Source organism: Chironomus tepperi, unplaced genomic scaffold (assembly GCF_022539635.2).
Source record: "Chironomus tepperi strain 1889 unplaced genomic scaffold, CSIRO-AGI_Ctep_v1 contig_7, whole genome shotgun sequence".
Classification (NCBI taxonomy): domain Eukaryota; kingdom Metazoa; phylum Arthropoda; class Insecta; order Diptera; family Chironomidae; genus Chironomus; species Chironomus tepperi.
In genome coordinates this window covers 1,448,790-1,470,313 of record NW_027226129.1, presented here as the reverse complement: position 1 = coordinate 1,470,313, position 21,524 = coordinate 1,448,790, and the positions used below count along the sequence as shown (strand labels likewise).

At 30.9% G+C, this 21,524-nt stretch overlaps 1 protein-coding gene across 4 annotated transcripts; it reads right to left on the bottom strand.

The window, feature by feature from the left end:
- Positions 1 to 1,151: 1,151 nt before the first annotated feature.
- Positions 1,152 to 13,747, bottom strand: kn (EBF transcription factor knot). Of its 4 annotated transcripts, none has more exons than XM_070647377.1 (11): positions 13,276 to 13,747; positions 11,934 to 12,087; positions 10,786 to 10,849; positions 7,721 to 7,776; positions 7,427 to 7,569; positions 4,155 to 4,236; positions 3,634 to 3,817; positions 2,785 to 3,066; positions 2,190 to 2,429; positions 1,744 to 1,965; positions 1,152 to 1,433 (listed from the first exon to the last, which is right to left on the bottom strand). In XM_070647377.1, the coding sequence occupies exons 1-11, from the start codon at positions 13,386 to 13,388 to the stop codon at positions 1,420 to 1,422; spliced, it is 1,554 nt and encodes a 517-aa protein (XP_070503478.1). In that variant the 5' UTR covers positions 13,389 to 13,747; the 3' UTR covers positions 1,152 to 1,419. The 4 variants fall into 4 exon arrangements, with proteins under 4 accessions (XP_070503478.1, XP_070503558.1, XP_070503641.1 ...); XM_070647457.1 differs by having other exon boundaries at positions 1,750 to 1,965; XM_070647540.1 differs by having other exon boundaries at positions 3,646 to 3,817.
- Between the last annotated feature and the right edge of the window lie 7,777 nt (positions 13,748 to 21,524).

Genomic DNA, 21,524 nt, shown 5'->3' with positions numbered 1-21,524 from the left:
TTTTCCCGCCAGTTTTCCCGGCAGTAAAAGTTTACAATTGTTGTTGTTGTTGTTATAGATTATTCTAAGTTTTAAATAATTAATTACATCAATGTCACTGGGATTATCGATTAGAAATATTTTTGAAAATTGTTAAGAATTTTTTTGATAATTTTAATTTAATTAATTTTTAAGTTGTTTTAAAGCCTCCTTAAAAAACACTTACAGATTATGTTAAATATGAATTAATTTAATTAAATTACAAATTTTGTGAATAAAAACAAACAAAAAAAACATAAATTTGTACATAAATATTGGGTTGTTGGGGGTCTGTTCTCCATATGGGAGGTGACCTAACTTGAGAAGCAACCCTTGTCTAATAATGACTAAATAAATACAATTTTAATTAACTTGTGAGACTCAATTTGGCAAAAATTTTCACAATTTTGAGGTTATGTTGACAAATTTTTGAGGTTAGAATTCTAAATTTTGAGGTTAGAATTTCAAATTTCAGGTTAAAATTCCAATTTTTGAGGTTAGAATTTTAAAATTTGATTATAAATTTCTGATTTTGGGGTTAAATTCTCAAAAAGCCATAATAACCCCAAAATTGTGAAAATTTAACTGCCAAATTTTGAAATTTCTCACAAAAGACATCATTTTGCTCATTTTTTCATCAGATTTGTACAAGAAAAAAATATTCAAAAATTAGAGCATTTTTAAAAAGGTCGTAAAAATACTTAAAAGAAGCACCACAGAATAATTTTTATTTTTTTCTCATATGTGTGAATATTTTTTAATTTTTTGAGACAAAAAGTGAGGATTTTTATTTATTTTTTATTATTTTTATTACTATTTTTTACGATTATGAATGCGTTAAATTTTTTTTTGAATTTTATTATTTTGATCCTAAAATATTTTCGAAGTTCGAATTTTTCACTTTCGAAATTAAAATTTAAGTTTCGAAATTGAAATTTAGTTTTTGAAATTCGAATTTACACTTTCGAAGTTCGAATTTACACTTTCGAAATTCGAATTTACATTTTCGAAATTCGATTGTAAACTTTCGAATTTACACTTTCGAATTTCGAATGTGTAAATTCGAATGTAAACTTTCAAAATTCGAATTTACAATATCGAAATTCGAATTTACATTATCGAAATTCGAATTTACAACTTCGAAATTCGAATGTCCACTGTCAAAATTCGAATATAACTTTCGAAATTAATAATGATGATGTGCAGTTCCACAGATATGTTGTGCCTTCTTCCTCTATTCCTTATGATATGGCCAAAAATTTGATTTTTAATTGATTATTTTTTTAACTTTTTTTCATCCATTTACAAGCGTGAACTTTGGGATTTACTTGATCTAGTCTAGGTTAAATTGTGTTGATTTGTTGAGTATTTATTTGATAAATTTTGATGATGTTGTGATGCTTAACGGTAGTAAACTGGAAATAGATTAAGAAAAGTTCGAAATTAGTTCCACATTTTGAGGTTATTTTGATTAATTTTAAGGTTATGTTCCCAAATTTTGAGGTTATGTTCCCAAATTTTGAGGTTATGTCCGCAAATTTTGAGGTTATGTTCCCAAATTTTGAGGTTATGTTCCCAAATTTTGAGGTTATGTTCCCAAATTTTGAGGTTATGTTCCCAAATTTTGAGGTTATGTTCCCAAATTTTGAGGTTATGTTCCTAAATTTTGAGGTTACAATCCTAAGTCTACAAACATCAATAAAAAGTATCCAAAAATTTATTTACACTCACTAGATGTTGAATTAAAAACATTTGCCGACGATGCCGGTGACGATGTTGACAATCCAGTCATTTGTATTGGTGCTGGTGGTCCATAGCCATTTGTTAATGTTGTACCATAAGATGCTGATCCGCCGGTAGATGAGTGTGGTGTTGATGCACTTGAACAATATCCACCGCCGCCACGCGGACTTACGCTGCTACTCTGTGCCCGACTGTACTCATCGGCTACATGAATTGAAAAGAATTCTTTTTTGTTAAAAAATTTTGAGTTTTTGGAAGTGTCGATTTGAGGTTAAATTGTATGATTTTGAGGTTATGTTGATGTAATTTTAGGTTATGTTAGAAAAATTTTGAGGTTATGTCAGAAAAATTTGAGGTTATGTCAAAAATTGTCAAAAAGTTTGAGGTTATGTCCAAAAATTTGAGGTTATGTCAAAAGCAATGCCTACCTTCAGCCCACTGTGAACTGCCATCTGGTTGAACACTAACGGCTAACTGTCCCGTATACGAATTAAATCCCGACCCACCACCACCCGACGGTGATCGTGGCATTGAATAAAGTGCTTCAGCAATGTCTGCAGCTCGTTTGAGGATGATTTCCTTTGGTAACTTGTCCGGATCACCTGGATGTCTTGGTATAAGCTTCTGAAGTCGCTGGAATCCGTAGTCGATTGTTGGCTCACTAAGTGCTGTAAAGATTTGGGAAATTAGTCAAAAATTATCAGGAAAATGCCCAGAGAATGCCCACAAAATACCCAATAATTCCCCATAAAAGTCCAATAATTACCCACAAAATGTCCAATAATTACCCACAAATGCCCAATAATTACCCACAAATGCCCAATAAATCCCCATTAATGCCCAATAATTTCCCACAAATGCCCAATAATTACCCACAAATGCCCAATAATTACCCATAAATGTCCAATAATTACCCATAAATGCCCAATAATTTTCTACAAATGCCATAATAATCCCTACAAAATTCCCAATAATCTCCAATAATCCCCAATAATCCCCACAAAATCCCCAAAAAATACTTACAAATATAAACAAATCGTCCAGGTGATCCCTTGCAGAACTGCTTACTCTTATAGCTTAATGTGACTTCAACCACACCGGGTATGTGTCGGGGCGGTGTATGGACACGTATAGCATGTTGGGTAATCAACTCACTCCACACCAACATTGTGCCAAAAATGACTTGTAATCCATCAAAGAAATTATCGCCAATTATGATGACTGAATCGCCGCCTTTTGTCCATCCCTCGGATGGTGAGACTGCCTTGATGCATGGCGTTGCCATTGGAAGTGGTGGATAAATGCCTGTAATGGAAGGAATGTTGACAAATGAGTAAATTGTCTTGGATATAAGGGCGGTATGAACAGTTTAAAGCATGTCCTTGTGGAAATTTCATCAGATTTTTTTGAGGTTAGGTTGGGGAATTTTTGAAGTTAAGTTTGGCAATTTTGAGGTTAAGTTGCCCAATTTTAAAGGTTATTTTGCTGAATTTGAGGTTAGGTTGCTCAATTTTGAGGTTAAGTTGCTCAATTTTGATATTAAGTTGCTCAATTTTGAGGTTAAGTTGCTCAAATTTTGAGCTTAAATTCTCAATTTTCTGATAAATTTTCCACAAAGATTCCAAGACTTTTCGTGCTTTGTGAAATTTGAATGACAAAAAACAACAACAAAAAAATTCACACAAAATAAGAAAAAATCAAGTCTGATTTATGGATCTGTGCGGTGGATTTGTACGAACGACGAGCAATTTTTCACTTCCTAAATTTCATTTTTTTTCTCAAAAAAACGCAAAAAATCAACAAAAAAATTTTCAAACCAAAAAAAAAATTCAAAAAATAAAAAAAAAAATTGAGATTCACTTGGAAACGGACCGTCGTACGTACTGTCCGGGGCCAATGCATGAGCTGATAACAACGGAGAATTACCAGCGGTGGCGCCTCCATCCGGATCGAGTCGTTTGGCACGTCGTCCATGCTTGCTGTTGTTGTGAACAAACATGTTGTCTGAGATGGCTAATAGTGGACCCTCGACGCTCACTTGGGTTGAGATGACGACCTGCAGTGGAATTGATTTGGAGCAAAATTGTTCAGATTAAATTTGTGAATTTTGATTTTTTTTTTGAGGTTAGGTTCAAAAATTGAACTTTGAGGTTAAGTTCAAAAATTGAACTTTGAGATCACTTTAGGTTCTAAATTTGAACTTTGAGGTTATTTCAGGTTCAAAATTTGAACTTTGAGGTAATTTAGGTTCAAAATTTGAACTTTGAGGTTACTTTAGGTTCAAATTTTGAACTTTGAGGTTAAAATAGGTTCAAAATTTGAACTTTGAGGTTAAAATAGGTTCAAAATTTGAACTTTGAGGTTATTTTCATAAGCAACGAAAATCGACATACCTGAAACCTTCTCATATCCCTCGGATTTCCAGCGTTTTTCAAACAATTTTGATTGCACTTTAAGAAAAATTTCAAGAAAAATCTGCAAAAAAAAAGAGAAAAAATTAGTAAAAAGTTATGCCTTAAAATCCCCAAAAAACCCCCATCCACAACTATTCATTAGAGATATTCTCAATTAATAATTTTTTCCCGCCAAAAACTTTCTCATTGCTTAAACTTCATCAACACCTGGAATTGTGGAAAAATTCTAACACAAAAAAAAAGTTTATGCTGATGAGCGGCAAATGAACAAGAGCTACAATAAAACTAGTTCAAAATTACCTCGCGGCAAGAGACGACAAGTAAGAAAGTCACTTTAGAGTTGGTGAATAAAGCGCATTTTCTGTTTTGAGGTTAGAAAATTGAGAATTTTTAAGGTTAGAAACTGGTTAATTTGAGGTTAGGAACTGGATCATTTTGAGGTTAGGAACTAGATCATTTTGAGGTTAGGAACCAAATAATCATGCCTTAATCAGTCCCAGCCACCCAATTTTAACCTCAAATTATTCCCACCAAGCCATTTCGCGCTCATTTCCATCCATTTATGGCCAACACATGATTTAGTTCTCTCATACCCACAAATCAGAATCAATGTATGTGCATCATCATCATCATCATGTGTGTGGGGTAGATTGGATGGCAAAAAGGTAAAAACCAGTAAAAATCCATTTATAGACATCAAAAATTGGCGATGCGGTAGCAAAAGCAGCAACAGCAACAGCAACAAAAAAAGTTTCGCGCAATGAAATCCAATTAAAATCCATTTTAAGTCGTTTTGTTGTTGAGAGACAGCGTCAGTGAGGCTCGGGCACGTGAATATAATTCATCATGTATTATCCCATCCTAAAGCTGTACACTAAAAATCCCAAATCCGTACCACAATCACTTGTAAGCATCGTTGACGGTTACTTGATGAATCTTTTATGACATCTTGTTTGTCAATTTTTGTCCTTCTTTGTATCGATGGCGATGGCAATGGTAATGTGTGGATGTGATGTGGTAAGGTAGTGTCGGAATGTCCAGGTAGTTCGAATCTAGGAATGAAGTACTAGATTTTTGGACTAGATTCATAAAATTCTAGTACTTTTGGATTAAAATTTGGTACCTTCGGGACTAGAATATTCAAAATTTAAATAAATTTGGACTAAATTTTTTTGAAGAAACTAGTACTTTTGGACTAGATTCTTTTGACATTTTAATATTATTGGACTAGATTTTTAGAAAATTCTTGTACTTTTTGGACTAGATTTTTATTAAGATTTTATTACTTTTGGACTCGATTTTAAACATTCTAGTACTTTCTGGACTAGATTATTTTCAGATTTAAGTAATTTTGGACTAGATTTTTTTATATTTTAGGACTTTTTGTACTAGATTTTTGATGGGATTCTAGTACTTTTTGGACTAGATTTTTGTTGAGATTCTAGTACTTTTGGACTAGATGTTGTGAAGATTCAAGTACTCTTAGACTAGATTTTTAAAATTCTAGTACATTTGGGTTAAGATCTAGTAAATTCTGGACTAGAATTTTCAGAAAATCTAGTACTTTATGGACTAGATTTTTTAAAATTTAAGTAATTATGTACTAGATTTTATCTTGAAGATTATAGTACTTTTGGACTAGATTTTTTAGAATTGTGATACTTTTGGACTAGATTTTTGTTAAGATTCTAGTACTTTTTGGACTAGATTTTTGTTGAAATTCTAGAATTTTTTGGACTAGATTTTTTTGACATTCTAATGCTTTTGGACTAGATTTTGGTAATTTTGGACACGATTTTTAGAAGATTTCAGTTCTTTCTGGACTAGATTATTTTCAGATTTTAGTGCTTTTGGACTAGATTTTTTTTTTGTGAGATTCTAGTAATTTTTGACTAAAAGTTTTGGTATTTTTGACTAAATTTTTGGAAATTTATTACATTAATTGCTAGATTTGATACTAGATTCAATATTGAAGTACTAGATTTTTGTAATTCTTTTACTAATGTACTAAATTTACTGATTTATTGAAGCCCTGAAGCCCTGAAGACTAAATTTAAATTATGTAAGTACAATTTAAATAAAAACTTACAATTCTAGTACATTTTAGCAAAATATGCGCCTTATTTCCACGAACCCAAAAGTGACTTTCTCACTTGTCATCATTTTTTTCTGTTTCTCGTAATTGCAAACTTCTTCTTGCATCTCTTGTTGCTGCTGTCGATTTTATATAAATTTAATTTCAAGGAACTACCGCCAAATGCGGTTCATTTTGTTTACTTTTTCTTTCTCATTCTAAAGAAAAATAAAAAAAAAATCAATTTTTTCAACTCTTTCTGCTTCTGCTGGACCTCCGCGAGTCGATTCTCTTTTGTAAGAAAAATTACGGAAAAGGCGAAGGTCGAATTGGAATTACAAATTTTTTTTCTGTTTGCTCTTTTTTGTTGTGTGTGATTAAATGTCTCTTTTTTTTTGTCTTTTGTTTTATTTCTTGTTACGCATTTTTTTAAATTTTTTAAAATGAATTTCATAAATTTTTGATGAATTTTTGTTGACACAGAAAAAATTGTGAGATTCTTTTGTGATTTTGAAGACAGTTTTTGTTGTTGGAATGATTTGTGAGACTTATGGACTTATGGGATGATTTTTCGGGATGAACTTCCAGGTGTAAAGGGGTGTTGATGTTAAATTAGGCGGTTTTGCAGGTGCTGATTATAATTTTGGAATTTTTTACTTTGATTTTTGGATTCTTCATAAAAAATTGTCTATTTTGAGATTCTTAAAGCAGAATTTAGAGGTTTTAGGAGGCCAGGGTCCGAAAGGGAACCAAAAATTGGCTGCAAAATTAAGTTTTTCTCATTTTATCTTCATTTTTTCTGTATTCATGATCCTAAACGATTTTTAGTGTCAATATTTGATTGATATTCTCATTCCCAACATGAATCTCTAGAATTCAGAACATTTGGAGCAAAAATGCGCTTTATACATTAACCCAAAAATGACTTTCTTACTTGTTTTTTATTGCAATTTCTGATTGGGCTCCCTGAATTACATATCATTAAACCAACTGTACCCAATATTATGTAAAGAAAATTCACAAAAAAAACATATTTATAAATTAACCTCCAAAACTCCTCAGATTCACTCTTCAACCCCTCCAAAAACCCTCACTCACTCCACCTTCCCTCCCATTACAAGCTTGTAAATTTTGCTACACATCAAGCAATTTCGGAATTTCACATACAAACGCTCACCTATCAATGATAACAGGATCTGATGGTGTTTCGTTACGATTACCGCAACTTTTTTTGTCACAACACCGACTGCACATGACCTCGTGTGTAAGGAGTACTCGACACATTTCTGGATTCTTGTCTTGTCCTTCATACATAATTGCCTGGAATTAGGGGAATTTGGAGGGAAATTAGTCAAAATTTGGGGTATTTTTGGGGTAAATTGGGGAAAAAATTGAGAAAATTTGAAAAAATTCGACAAAAAAGTTGGAAAATTTGTCAAATTTCTCCAATTTTTGCATCCAAAAAACTCACCTGTTTGGTAACTGAGTCGATAAGCCTCACGAATATGTCCTGCTCCTGTCGAGCACCTGCAAAATAAGCACAAAAAATTCCATGAAAATTCAGATAAAAATTTCATTAATTAATTTAATGACTACTAAGATCCCCCAGAAAATCCTCTTTAAACAAGAACAATTTTTTAATTCCGTAAATTAATTTTTTTACGTCGGAGAATTTTTAAGTTTGAATTGGTCGTGAATTGTTTAGCATGCAGTCGCTCATTTCATTGAGTATTAATCAGTATTAAAATCATTATTATTTTGTACAATTTTCTTCAATTTTTCTTGAATTTTAGGGATTGTTTGGAAGTTAGAGAACAGTAAAAGTGGGATGTTTACAGCCACATCCAGGCTTGCCCCCTTCTCCCCTTGTTCGTTTTCTTATTGTCCCGTTGTATCCTACATTTGTTCGATTGACCCTCGTGCCCCTCAATCCCCCCGTGCTCTCCCTGCCCCTTGATGCATTCAACAACTCCCAGTGCTATACCCCTATACCCATCTTCCCCCTCTGGTGTCTTAAACAACCTCCCAAACTGTTCCCCTTATCTCAATTCATAATTAAAATTTTTTTCCATTGCATTCCACATTTTATATCATTTTTCATTTAATTAAGATGATTATGACGTCATCGATACCTCTAATAAATCCAATCTTTTAAATTTTCCATTTACAGAAGTCAAAACGAGTAAAAAATTAGAAATAAAATTAATGACGTGATTGAGTAAAGTTGTTGAACTGAGCTGAGACTTGTGTAATAAATCATGAAAGTTGTTATAGCTTGATTTATGCTGCATATTGATATAGGGAAAATATTGTTGAGTGATGAAATTTTAATGGTTAATGGTTGGGGGGTTTTGGAGGGACTGGACTCGATTTTGGAGCAGTAATTTAATGAAAAGTGGAATCTGGACTCTATTGGAGTCGGAATAAGTTGGAGTGGTACTTTGGAGTCCCGCTTACTTTGGGCCAAGTCGAGACCGAGACCAAGACTTTTTCGGGTAACTTCGGATGATTTCGAGCATTTTCGGTTATTTTCGGGTATGCCCGAGTACTCTCGAGTATACTCAGTCCCCAGTCTCGATCTCCGTCCTCGATTTTCAGCCTCTGTCCCGCTCCCTGTCCCTAAAATTTCCCAACCTTACTCTACTTCCTCTCCATAAAATCTCAACTTTTTTAAATACCCACAAGATCAATTTCTATTTCTATTTCTGTTGTGCGAGATAATAATCCAATTAGTGACCGCGCCGCACACACAGCACAGAATAGAATTCTCTATTGGAAATGAAAATTCCCCCCAGTGGGATTAAGAATCTCCTTCAATATCATCGATGGTAAGTGTGTTCATATTGAAAAATTGGTCAATAATTTTGCTATTTTTTTCTACTTTTTTTCTTTTCAACATTCGCCGACTGAGTTTGGGGAATTGATGGTTGTAAGGAAGAATAGGAATAAGAAGTGGATGGTGGGAGAGTTGTGGATAGACAATAGGAGGGATGGAATGGAGGAACGATGGGAAAATCTTCTTAAAAATTTCTGCTTTTTTTGTCTATGGGAAGTGAAGTTTTGGTTTAATTGGATTATAAAATGTATCGACAGGTTCTATTTTTGGGTCAATTTTTGGTTGAAATTGAGAGAAAAATTGAAGATTAAAGAATTTGAAATTTAATTTTAGAAAAAAAAATTTAAATTTTAAAAAAATCTTTAAAAATTGTTAAAAATTTAAAGAAATTTAAAAAAAAAATTAATTAAAAGTTTTGAAAAATTTCAGAAATATTTGAAAAATTAGTAAAAATTTTGAAAATTTCAAAAAACAATCAAAAAAAAAATGTGCAAATTTTAAAAACACTAAAAAATAAAATTTGAATTTTTTCAATTTTCAATTTAAATTTCACCAATTTTTTAATGATTTTTTTCTCAAAAATTAATAAATTATCAATTTTAAATCCCATAAAATCCTATCCAGATTCACATTTTATTGCACTTTTTAACCCCCAAAGTTGGGCTACTTCCATCATTTCATCCCAAAAGAAAGGATGAAAATCTATTTCTGCCAATTTAAAATGATTTATGTGAATTTTTACCTTCAAACATAATTTTTTACACTTTTTTTTGTCTATGAAAATTTTTGCTCAATTGGATGAGTTTTATAATGCAGAAATCTAGTCTATAATGTGAAATATATGTAGGAATAAAGGATTGAATCTTATCGAATAGAATAAAGAAGTAAAGGAGAAGAGTGGATGTTAAATGTTGTGGAACATTTTAAGGTGGAAAGAAATTTTAGAAGTTTTAAAGAGAAATTATTCAAATTATTGGATTTTTCTGCAATCTTGAACCGAATCTATATGCTGCTTATGATTTGTTGTTGTTACATTACAACAATACTGATTCATAATCATATAGCTTTAAGGTAGAGCAGCTTTGTCCAAAGATGTAGAACTGATTATAAATTATCAAAAAAATGACAAAAACTTGTCAAAAATAATGAAATGCAATCAGGAGTGCTTGCTAAAGCAGAGGTTCCAACAGTCAATTATGACTACTAACTTGTGGTTGACTCTCTAGGTATCTTGATGATAAGTTTGCTGGGTAATGAGCTGTCTTCCTGCATATTTAATAGTTAAATAAGGACGAGGTAAGTGATGATACGTGCAAAGCCTTTGAGTTAGCAGCTCTAAATTCCGAGTCAACTCTTAAGTCAAATGGAGTCTTGCCAATTCTGTCCCAAATCCTTATTTCTGCAGAATACGCCTCTAAATGCGACTTTAAAGCAGCAATTTGGATCATATAGCCTTAGATTCATTATATTGTGCAATTGCACGTATCATCACACATAATGCCCTTAAATTTGGATTAAATATGCAGTAAGACTGTCCATTATCTACTAAACCTTCTATCAAGACAGCTAGGAAGTCACCTAGAAGTCAGTTGCTTTGATTGACTTCCAATCAATAATCCAATAAGTCAGTCATCAAATCAGTCATTTAGTACAGAATTAAAATCCCTTAAAATCCCTCAAAATAATATTTTATAACTCACCATTTGTGTAGAGCAACTGAAGTCGATAATGAATTCCGTTATTTGTTTTCTGTCCATCGATTTCCTGTTGTTAAAAAAAATCACAAAAAAAGAATCTTTAAAAAAAGGTCATTTGGGGTCAAGTTAAGAAGGACAGCATGAAGGAATAGATGAAGCACAGCTGGGAATTCCGAGAATCTTGTGTGCCTTAAGGAAATGTTGATATTTATGGTCGAGGATGTTCATGTGTGGATTTACAAGACATGATATTTGTGGTCATAATATTGGACATTATTGATATTTATTGAAATTGTTGTCGGAAGTAAATTATGAGATATTTTTGAGGATGTAAGGAAGGAAGGAACTGGAATTAGAACTGACTTGTAGGATGTAAATTGAGTGTGAAATTTTCGATGGTTTTTTTGGGTAATTTATGGCCTTTTTTGAGGGCGCCAAAAGATTAAAATTAGATTTGTTAAATATTTGTTTTTTTTTTATCATTTTTTAATATTTTTCAATTTTTAAAATTTTTTTGAATTTTAAGATATAAATTTTTCAATTTTCAACAAATTTTAATTTTTTCTTTTTTGAATTTTTTAAAAAGAATTTTTTGTTTTTGAATTTTTAAATTGGAATTTTTAAGAAGTTTTAATTTATTTTTTTAACTTTGATTTTTTTTTGTGAAATTTGAATTTAAAATATTGTTTTAAATATAAAAAAATTAAACTGTTATTCAAAAATTAGTGAATTTTAGGATAAAAATTGAAATTTTTAATTTTAATAGTTTAAATTTATAAAATTTTTATGATTATTTTAGAATTTAAAATTTTTTAAATTCGTTTAAAATAAAATTTTAACTAAATTTAAAGTTTTCAAAAATTTGAATTTAAATTTAAAATGTTAAACTTTATTTGAATTTTGATTTTTAATATTAGTTAAGAAATTTATAAATTCTCAAAATCAAAATTTATTCAATTTTAAATTTTCAATTTTTTATAAAATAAAAATTTAAAACAATCTTAATTTTACGCAAAAATTGGAATTTTTAATTTTTAAAATTGAGTAAAATTCAAATCAATTTAAATTAAATTTTATAAACATAAAACTTTTCAAATTTTAAATTTCATAAAATTGAAATTAACTAAAATTTAAAATTTTTAAATTCTTACCTGATCTTTTTCAATAAATCCAATAAAAGCTGTTCGTTCAATTTCAATTGGTTGACCGTTTCGATCATAAAGTGCAATAACAAAGTGAAAGAAATTTGATTTCCTTAAATTTGATGGTGGCTGCTTCTCGAAATGTGCTCGGCCTATTCCAAGACTAAGATGATGATTTTTGAAGAGTTGAATATGAAAAGATAGAAAAAAAATTGTAAGAGAAATTAGTTAAAAATTGTTGATTTAAAAGAATTTTGTTTTTTAAATTGATGGAATTTTTAAGAATTTTTAATATTTGAATTTTGGTAAAGATTGTTATAGATTGAACATATTAAATAAATTTGAATAGTGAAATTTAATTTTTTATAAATTTTTAAAACATTTTCACTAAAAATTCAAATATTTATTTTTAATAATGTTTAGAAATTAAGTTTTATTATTTAATTTTTAAAAATTTTGATATTTTTTAAGTTTCTATCAAATTTTCATAAAGTTTTTGATTTTTGAAAATAAGGTTTAAAATTTAAAAAATCATTTGAAAATGTTTTCAGTTTTTAAAATTTGTTCAAATTTAAAATTGTGTTTATAATTCAATTTTAATGGATTTAAGAAATTTATTAAATCTATTGATCAAATAATTCACAAAATTAGAATTAAATTACACGAAATAATAAATTTTCAAAAACTATTTTTCAAAAAAAGGTAAATTTCTATAATTTTTAATTCACAATTCAAAACTTTAACAATTATTTAAAAAATTATTCGCACTTGAAAAAATCAAGTTAATCGCCCACAAATTCAACAAAAGTGAAACATATTTACACAAAAAAAAAATAAAAAAAAGTAAAATATGAAATAAAATGTTAACAGAATGCACGAACGTATCAATTTCACATATTTTACCAGCAAAAAAGGAGAAAAATTGCCGCGAGGTAATTGAGGGATTCTCCCATGCTTGCAACTATGTTGAATGTTGCTTTAAAAAAAGGATTTTTTTGTTGAAGGGTCGGAGATAAAATTTGAAAATTTTGTGGGATTTTAGAAAAAATATTGTGAAAATTTAGCGAATTTTTAATGATTTTTTGCAATTTTAATTGAAATTTTGTAAATTTTTTTTTTTGTAATTTTTTGTTCATTTTTTGACAAAATTGTGTAAAAATGTTTGAAAATGTTACAATATAAAAAAAATTCAAATTAAATCTTTAAATTTTGCTTGATCAATTTTTATTAAATTTTTACTAAAATTTCCAAAATTTTCAAGAATTTTCAATCAATATCTTCGAATTTCCCTTCAAAATCCTTAAAAACTCCCTCAGAATCCCTAAAAATCCCCAAAAATATGTCAACTCACTTGCTCTGATCCGGTTGCTGCATCCATGCCCTGGCACCTAATGGCTCCTCTTTGAGGCTCGTCACAGGTCCACGTGGCTGATTAAGGTCACCGCCTGGCGGTAATCCAAACATTAAACTACTACCGCGTGTGCCGCTTGTGGGGTACAATTTGCGACCCCACTCGAGCTCCAGTGTTGGCCATGGTGAGGCCGAGCTGAAGCCCGGCACTGGCTCGTCTGAACGCAGTGTGAAAACGATTTTTGAGCCTTACGGGGAACGGGTTGCGAGGAGAAAATTTGTGTTTGGGGTTTTTTGTGGTTTTTTCACTGATTTTTGTATATTTTTGAAGTTAAAAAGTTTGGTGAATTTTAATGAATTTTTTTAAAATTTTTCACTTAAATTTTAGTTTTTTTTATTGAATTGTTGGCAATTATTGAGCACTGATTCATTTGATTTGGTTTAATATTGTCACTTATTTGTTCAACTTTTAGTTTTTTTTTATCAATTTTTTAATATTTTTCAATTTTTAATCTTTTTTAAACTTTTTTTAGTTTTTAGAATTATTGAAATTTTGTTTAATTTTTTTTTATTTGTATTTTTAAATTAATTTCAACAATTTTTGATATTTTTAAACGTTTATATGATTTTTAAAATTCAAAATTTCAATTTTTCCGACCTTTTAAATGATTTCAAAAATTCTTTTATAAATTTCAAATTTCAATTTCACTTTTTTCTATTATTTTGTGGATTTTAAAGATTTAATTTGAATTTAAAAGTCTTTTTTCAAATTTAAAAACCTTTTTTTAAAAATGAATTCTTTTTTAAATTTTACAATTTTTTTCAATTTTCTTCAAATCTTTTAAAAGTCTTTTTTGTCACTTTTAAATTCTTCTCAATTTTCAAACTGTCAATTTTAATTATTTTGATATTTTCTTTTACACAATTTTCAACTTTTTTTCCTTTCACTTCAAAATTTTTTTTTTTATGTTCAATTTTCTTCAATTTTTTTTGGCTAACGATGATTGATATTTATTTGATATGTTGGATTCGTATTCATCAATTATGTATTTATTTTTTGAGGGATATGCTTCCTTTTTTGGTGATGATTATGTGACTTGTAGATATTTGAATATTTTGAGAATTTCAATTTTTTGATTTTTTCAACTATTTTGAATTTAAATTCATTTATTTCAGCAAAATTTCGACTTTTTCTAAGGATTTTTTGAATTTTTGAATTTTTTTCTACAATTTCTTTCAATTTTGAATATTTTGCAGCTTAGTGTTCAATTTTTTCTTCACTTTTTCACATTTTCTGATTGAATTTCATTCAATTTTGACTAATTTTAATTCATAGCCTCCTTAGTCACCAGAATCTTATCTAATTTCACTATTATGGTCTCTAAATCCATCAAAACTTCACATAGATTCACTCAAGTCTTTCGAATCTTCCAAGAATGCCCAAAACAGCATGAGATTCACACACGAGACCACACGTCACAAATGTGTCATTAACTAACTTTTCCGTACCCAAAAAGTTCAATTCCCGATAAAAAAAAATCACCAGATCGGGAAAATAAGGAACAATATACAGCACACAAAAAAATAAAATGTGTGATGATGATTTCTTGGCAGACAGTGTGAAGTCACAAGAGATATATATTTTTTTTTTGAGGCAGATGAGAGAGCTGCGGCGTTCCCGAGTGACGTTGAATACCCAACTGAACAACTCACATTTCAACTGTGAGGCACTTTTGCCATCTCTCCTATCCATACGATCGATTATTGCTTCCGATGCGCATTGCGTGTGCCTTTACACGGAGATTAACACGTCCCATAACGAATGTACGATAGATGCACACATACAGTCATAGCTGTATATTTCATGTAGACACGATGATGATATAGCAGATGATGGGATGGACTTGATATTATGGGCGGAGTTAAGGCACACGAGTGTGACAATTGATAACAAAAATTTCTATGCATGTTGACTGTTGTGCTGTGGAGGAACGGCTGATTTGGGATAAAAGTTGTAAAAAATGTTCAATGTTCGACTTTTTTTGGCTGTTTGGGGATTCGTAAAAGGGAAAACATGACATGTGAATGCTTTTAAGGGAATATTATGGATTGTATAATGTTGGGGATTGAGGTGCTGATGGGGATTGGAAATTAAGGTGGAATTAGAGTAGAGATTGGAGTTGGTGGGGCGGCAATTTGGAGTGGCAATGCTTGGAGTTCGGATTCGACGAAGAACTGAAGTACGGATAAACAAAGACCTGAAAAATCGGGTCGAATTGTGAATTTTAAAAGATTTTGATAAAAAAAGAGGTTGAAAGAATTTTCGAGTGGGATTAAAAAATGAAAAATTGATATTTTTTGAGGTCAAAGACATTTTTAATGATGAAAAAAACTACGGATAAATTGTGAATTTTAATCATAAAGTCGAGAATAAATTGAAATTTATGGTCAAAATAAATAAAACTAATTCAAGATTTTTTTAAATTGAAGAAAAGTAGAAATATTTAAAAAAAACTAAAAAATCGTAAAAATTGTGGATTTTTATGACTTTTACATTTTTTTCAGATTCTAAAATCTTAAAAAATTAACAATTTTTACTTAAAAATCATTTGAAACATTCTTTTCAGTCTTTACCACAACAATTTAAATTTGAATTACTACATCTTCATTTTTTATATCCGAACTTTTAACGTTTTCAAATTAGAACATAAAAGTAAGCATTTCGATATTTATGCTAAAAGATGGCAATTTTCTACAATTTTTGACATTGTTAAAAAATATAGAAATTGAAGATTTCAAGTTTTATTTGTAAATTGCCGCTGTGTCTTTGAAGACAATTCTGTATTTTTTTTAACGAACTTTACTATTTTATTATGATGAATATTGTGAAAAAAAACAGCAATAATTTTCATATATTTCACCTATTTTAAAAACATTTTGTTCAATTTTCAATCATTTTCTAACAAATTTTGAGTTTTTAGGGACCACGGCACCACATTTACTAACAAAAATATTTAACGGCGAAGTCAAAAAAATTTAATTATTGAGTCCATTTAGAGTCTAGAAGACTACGATTCCCTTAGTTTTGCAAACTATAGTTTTCGGCACATAAAAAAAGGAAAAATGCTCAGTATTGATTTGAATCAGAATGAAATCCATTAGCATTAGTTCAAAATAATAAAAATACGGCTAGACATATTTAAAAAATTGATGCATTTATTAAACTGATTTAGTAAAAATTTTAAGATGTGCTAAATTTATCGCGTTTCACCTGAGATTGATTAAATGGACACTAATGTACCGTGGCACCAAGTTTGTTTGTCAATGCTCTACATCAGTGAGTAGTTAACAGCCTGTTTGCCGTAACATAGTAGTGAACAGCAAACCGTTAATCAATCGACCGTTTACCATCAAAAAATGCCCTCCACTGCCCTAGATAATCAAACAAACCCTGTAACTATGACACAACACAGTCCATCCTCCAATCTCATCAGAACCAAACCAAGTAATTCCCTCAATTCATCACATTTGCTTAAAAAATCTCCATTTTTTTCTCAAGAAATCATCACCACAAAACAGAATAAATAAAAAAAAAATACAAAAAAAAATCTTCTTTCAGTCTCGATTCGCTCCGAGACCCCACACACGCACATAAAAACTGAATCACACAAAAATGAAACCTCATTTCAATTCCATTTTTAATTTTTTTTATTCTTCATTTTTCAATCCATTAAGTCATTAACAATCATTAGCAGTTGCTCAGACATCTCGTTTGATTATCTACGTCTTGTTGTGTATTTTTTTGGGTCTTATTAACATGGGAATTTGAGAATGTAAACGGATTGACAATAAGCAGCTCGTAAAGAATTTTTATTCCTTTTGATGCATTTTTACACGCGTTGAGTTTTTAAAATTGGGAATTTATGGGATATGGGAGGTTGGACTGAGTTGTGTGGCATGGATGGAGTTTGGTTGAATGATGGAAATGCGTTGGAGGGGCTTGATTGGTGATTTTGAGGCATTTGGAGTCAAAAATGAAGATTGTGGCTTAGGTTTTGATTGATATAGCTGAATTCAGTCGTTATTGACTCATGGCAATCAGTTAAGGTGAATGTTAGGCTATTTGCAGCTCTATATTGGTGTATTCCAGGCTTCTGATAAGTTAAACCTCTGCCAGGATGCATTCTACTCAACTACATCCCTGGCAAAACCCTTAACAGCCAAGAATCAGATGAATATCCTTCTAACAACCCAAAGTGCACCTTAACAAACCTGTACATCAGACAATATGCATTTCAGGCATGCCGTACGCCAGTCAAGGTGTATTCTAACCCAATTGCACCCCAACCATTGTATATTCCTAACCAAGGTGCACCAAAGTCAAGCTATATTCCAGTCAAAATGCACTCAAACCTAAGCACATCCCGTCAAGATTCATTCCACGACAAACTCTAAACTACTCAAGTTACAAACTATCTAAGGTGTATTCCAGGCTATTTCACCTCCAGCCAAAGTATACTTCAACTAAGGTACGCCCTAAATAATGGTTACGCACTCCATTGTTCACCCCTTGCAATTTACACCCCAGCCAAGGTTTACTACAACCAAGGTTCACCTTAATTTAGATGCATTTTTGACAAGATGGGCGATAATCAAGGTTCATCTCGGTAAAGAAGCAATCTACCCAAATTGCACCCTAGCTAAGGTACACCACAGCTATGGTGTATCCTAGTCAAGGTACACTACAACCAAGGAACACCCCAACCATTGTGAACTCCAAATAAGATTCACTTCAGGCTAATTTCACCTTTGTTAATGTGCATTCCTGCAATAGTGAGCCTTTACTAAGGCACACCTAAGCCAAGATGCACAGCAGAAAAGGTACAAGCCAATTATCACGTTATTCAGCCAATAATCAGTTGAGTATCCATCAAATTAACACTAAATTCTCACAATTCTTAAATAAACCTAGAGTGAAGCCTGTAAATTTTGCTGGAGTCAGTCCCAGAGGTGAGACCTCAAAAGGAGGTCCATACCCTCCCAAAATCCCCTGCCTTCTCTCTCTTCCTACCCCGCTACACCCCTGCACTCGATCATCTTCCAAATCACATCCAAAAATTTCCTATCCCTTAAACACCATAAAAGAGTTATTGCCATCACATTGCGGTTAAAGGCAGTTCAGTTCCTAAACGATCAAAAAAAGCCAAAAAAATACACAAAAATTTCAATGCACAACTCACACTGTGTCATTCCCAGAAGGGTTTATTGCATTGACAATTGCCGTTCTTTTTTTTTCCTCATAAAAATGTCAACAGACATGAAAATTTCTTTAGAAGAATGAAGGAACTAAGAAGTAAGAAGAAGAACTTCATGTGACATTTGTGCCTGTTTACTGTTCCGTCATCATTTCACCTCTTTTATTGATTATTATGCCTTACTGTCTTTATTTACATGCTGGAAAATATTCCTTTTGTTTAACTTTTTTGACTGTTTATCTGTTTACTTGCTGTTTTGTTGTTGGCATTGCTTAATGTTTGCTTACTCACTTTTATTGTTTTTATTTTTTTTCTAGTTTTGTGATATCACAAGAATAGGAAGGAGAGATTCATGGTTAGCTGGATTATTGAAATATTGAGATGCATTAGTATTGAATTGGAAGTAGAGTCTGAAGCGGTGCTTTGATTGGTTAAGGAATGGTGTGGATCTTGTTCTTTAGACTTGAAGTTAGGCTCTACTATGATGATGTGAAATTTTTGATTAAAATTAAGGTTTTGATGTAAAAATATGCTTCAATATAAAGCAACGCTTCAATATAAAGCTACGCTATAATGTGAAGCTTCACTTCAAATTAAAGCAATGCTTCAATATAAACCTGCACTTCAAAATAAAGCTAAACGTCATTAATAATCTAATATAAACAATCTAATATCACAATAATTTAATATAAATCAGTGCTTCAATTTTATATCAATGCTTCAATTCTGATTCAATGCTTTAATATTAAATCAATGCTTCAATTCTGATTCAATGCTTTAATATTAAATCAATGCTTCAATATTAAATTATTGTTTGAATAAATCAATGTCTTAAATTGAATCAATGTTTCAATATAAAGCAGTGCTGCAATAAACAGATATTGCAACTCAATTTGAATCTTCCCTTTATTAAAAGGCTAAGATTCAAAATAAAGCTACACTTTAATCTATTTGCTAATCGCTTTAATTTATATTCTCAAGCATTGCTCAAATCCTAAATCAATGCCTCAATATCAAATCAATACTACAATATTAAAGCTATGCTTCAATGTTAAATCAATATTTCAATGCTTTACTGTTAAATCAACCCTCAATATAAATCAAGGCTTAGGTATTAAATTATTGCTTCCATATAAAGCCATGCTTTGAAATTAAATCAATGCTTCAAAAGAAATCAATGCCAAAGTAGAAATCAAAGTATTTAATCAATGGTTTAGTTTGAATCAATGCTTCAATATTAATCTATGGCTGCACTTTAATATGAAGCAACATTTTCTTATGACGCTAAATTTTAACATAAAGCTACACTTTAAAATGAAGCTTTACTTCAGTCTATATTTTCAAACATTGCTCAAAATCTGAATCATTGCTTCAATTCAAAATAATTCCTTCAAAATTCAACCACACTTCCCAAACAAAAATACGCTCTAACCACCTCAATACCCAACAAATCATCCCAACTTGTGCCTTCCTTTTCATGATTATTTTTAATACACCGTATGTGAGTAAATATTGTTTTGAGGCTAATAATCGCCCAACAATTGTTTGTCTTATTTCCCTTTCTACCTTCTCATTCCCTTATTGTTGTTCCTCTATACCCGATTGTCATAAATGTCAATGATACGCACAGAATACACACAAAAAACAACAAACAAACAAATAATTGGTCATGAAATCCTTCTCAGCTCTGCTCACCCACTGTTGCTACCTTTTTGACTTTTTAATGCGAATTTTGTTGTTGTTGTTGTTTTTGTTCCTTGATGCTGCTTCTGAACGATGATGAGGATTTTGACACTTTAAAGGTATTTTTGAAGTTGCTGAGTCATTAAACATTCATAATTTGTCATAAAAATATTTTGGCAGTTTTTGAATTTTTTTGTGACTTTCTTTTGTGGATTTTTCTGAGAATTTTGAAGATTTTTGGGCATGGAATTGATATTTTTAATGGTAAATTATTGAAGGCATTGAGCATTTTGATCATTAATCATAAGAATTTTGATAGATATTATCTTCGGTTTTTGAATTTATGGAACAAAAGTTCAATCTCAGAACTTAATAGACTAGATTTGGAGTTATATTCAGAGCTCGAAGTCGAGTCGAATGGATATCAAAATTGAATCGACTCCGAGCTCTGCTTATGTCATTGCCTGTAAGCTCACAATTCGACACAATTCCAAAAATACGACTATAGGCCGACGTAATTCTGTTTTGAGACTGGATTCAGTCTCTTAAGGCGTTCTTAAAGCGGCTAAACAGATTTTTGTTTATTGCCAAGATTGCTATTCTATGAAGTTCATTAGTTGGGAACCGTATGGTTCATCATAGATGATACTTAGTACAGAATTGGCCGGACTAGGGGACTCAAACTATCAACTCTAAAATTGACAAAATTACATCCTTAATGATATCATATTCCTATTCCTATCCACGACATGAATAATTAACATTAACATTAACGTAAAATGTCAGGTAGCATTGTCATAGAATACAAATTTACCATTATCCTGGAAGACATCTGACTGTCAATTTATGAAAATATCCAAAACTGCTAGAATGATTGCATGTGCACAATTTATTTATTCGCTTCCGTGTAAATCCTTGACAACAATCATCAAAATTCAAATTCTACAAAATTTGACATTTTTTAGCCTAGACTCAATTTATTTTTATTAAGGATTCAATATTAACATTACAATTGTGGAATATGAATCTCGACTATATTCATAGCACAATAATCAGACTCAGATAGGATTGTTTAAGAGTCGCAGGTCAAAGAAGGCATTTGTCAAGCAAATTAGAATTGCTGTATTCAGTTTTAAAGGTTTGGTTGAAGATGATCAAGCAACAGCGGTGCATCTATATAGGGGTAGGATATAAATCAATTTCGAGACCAAGATGGAGACTGAGACTACAAGGAAAATTTTTCAGAATCTCTTGAGATTAAGAAGTCTTGACCTCAGTCAGAGTTGGCAGAACATTGAAAATCGGGACTCTC

Bases quoted from the DNA above. Each gene is read 5' to 3' on its own strand.
- kn (XM_070647377.1), bottom strand. From the start codon at position 13,388: ATGTTTGGATTACCGCCAGGCGGTGACCTTAATCAGCCACGTGGACCT. The intron at 12,088-13,275 runs GTGAGTTGACAT...TCATCATCTTAG, and splicing joins CAGCAACCGGATCAGAGCAA to TCTTGGAATAGGCCGAGCAC. The intron at 3,067-3,633 runs GTCCGTTTCCAA...CTTCCATTACAG, and splicing joins CCCGGACAGTACGTACGACG to GCATTTATCCACCACTTCCA.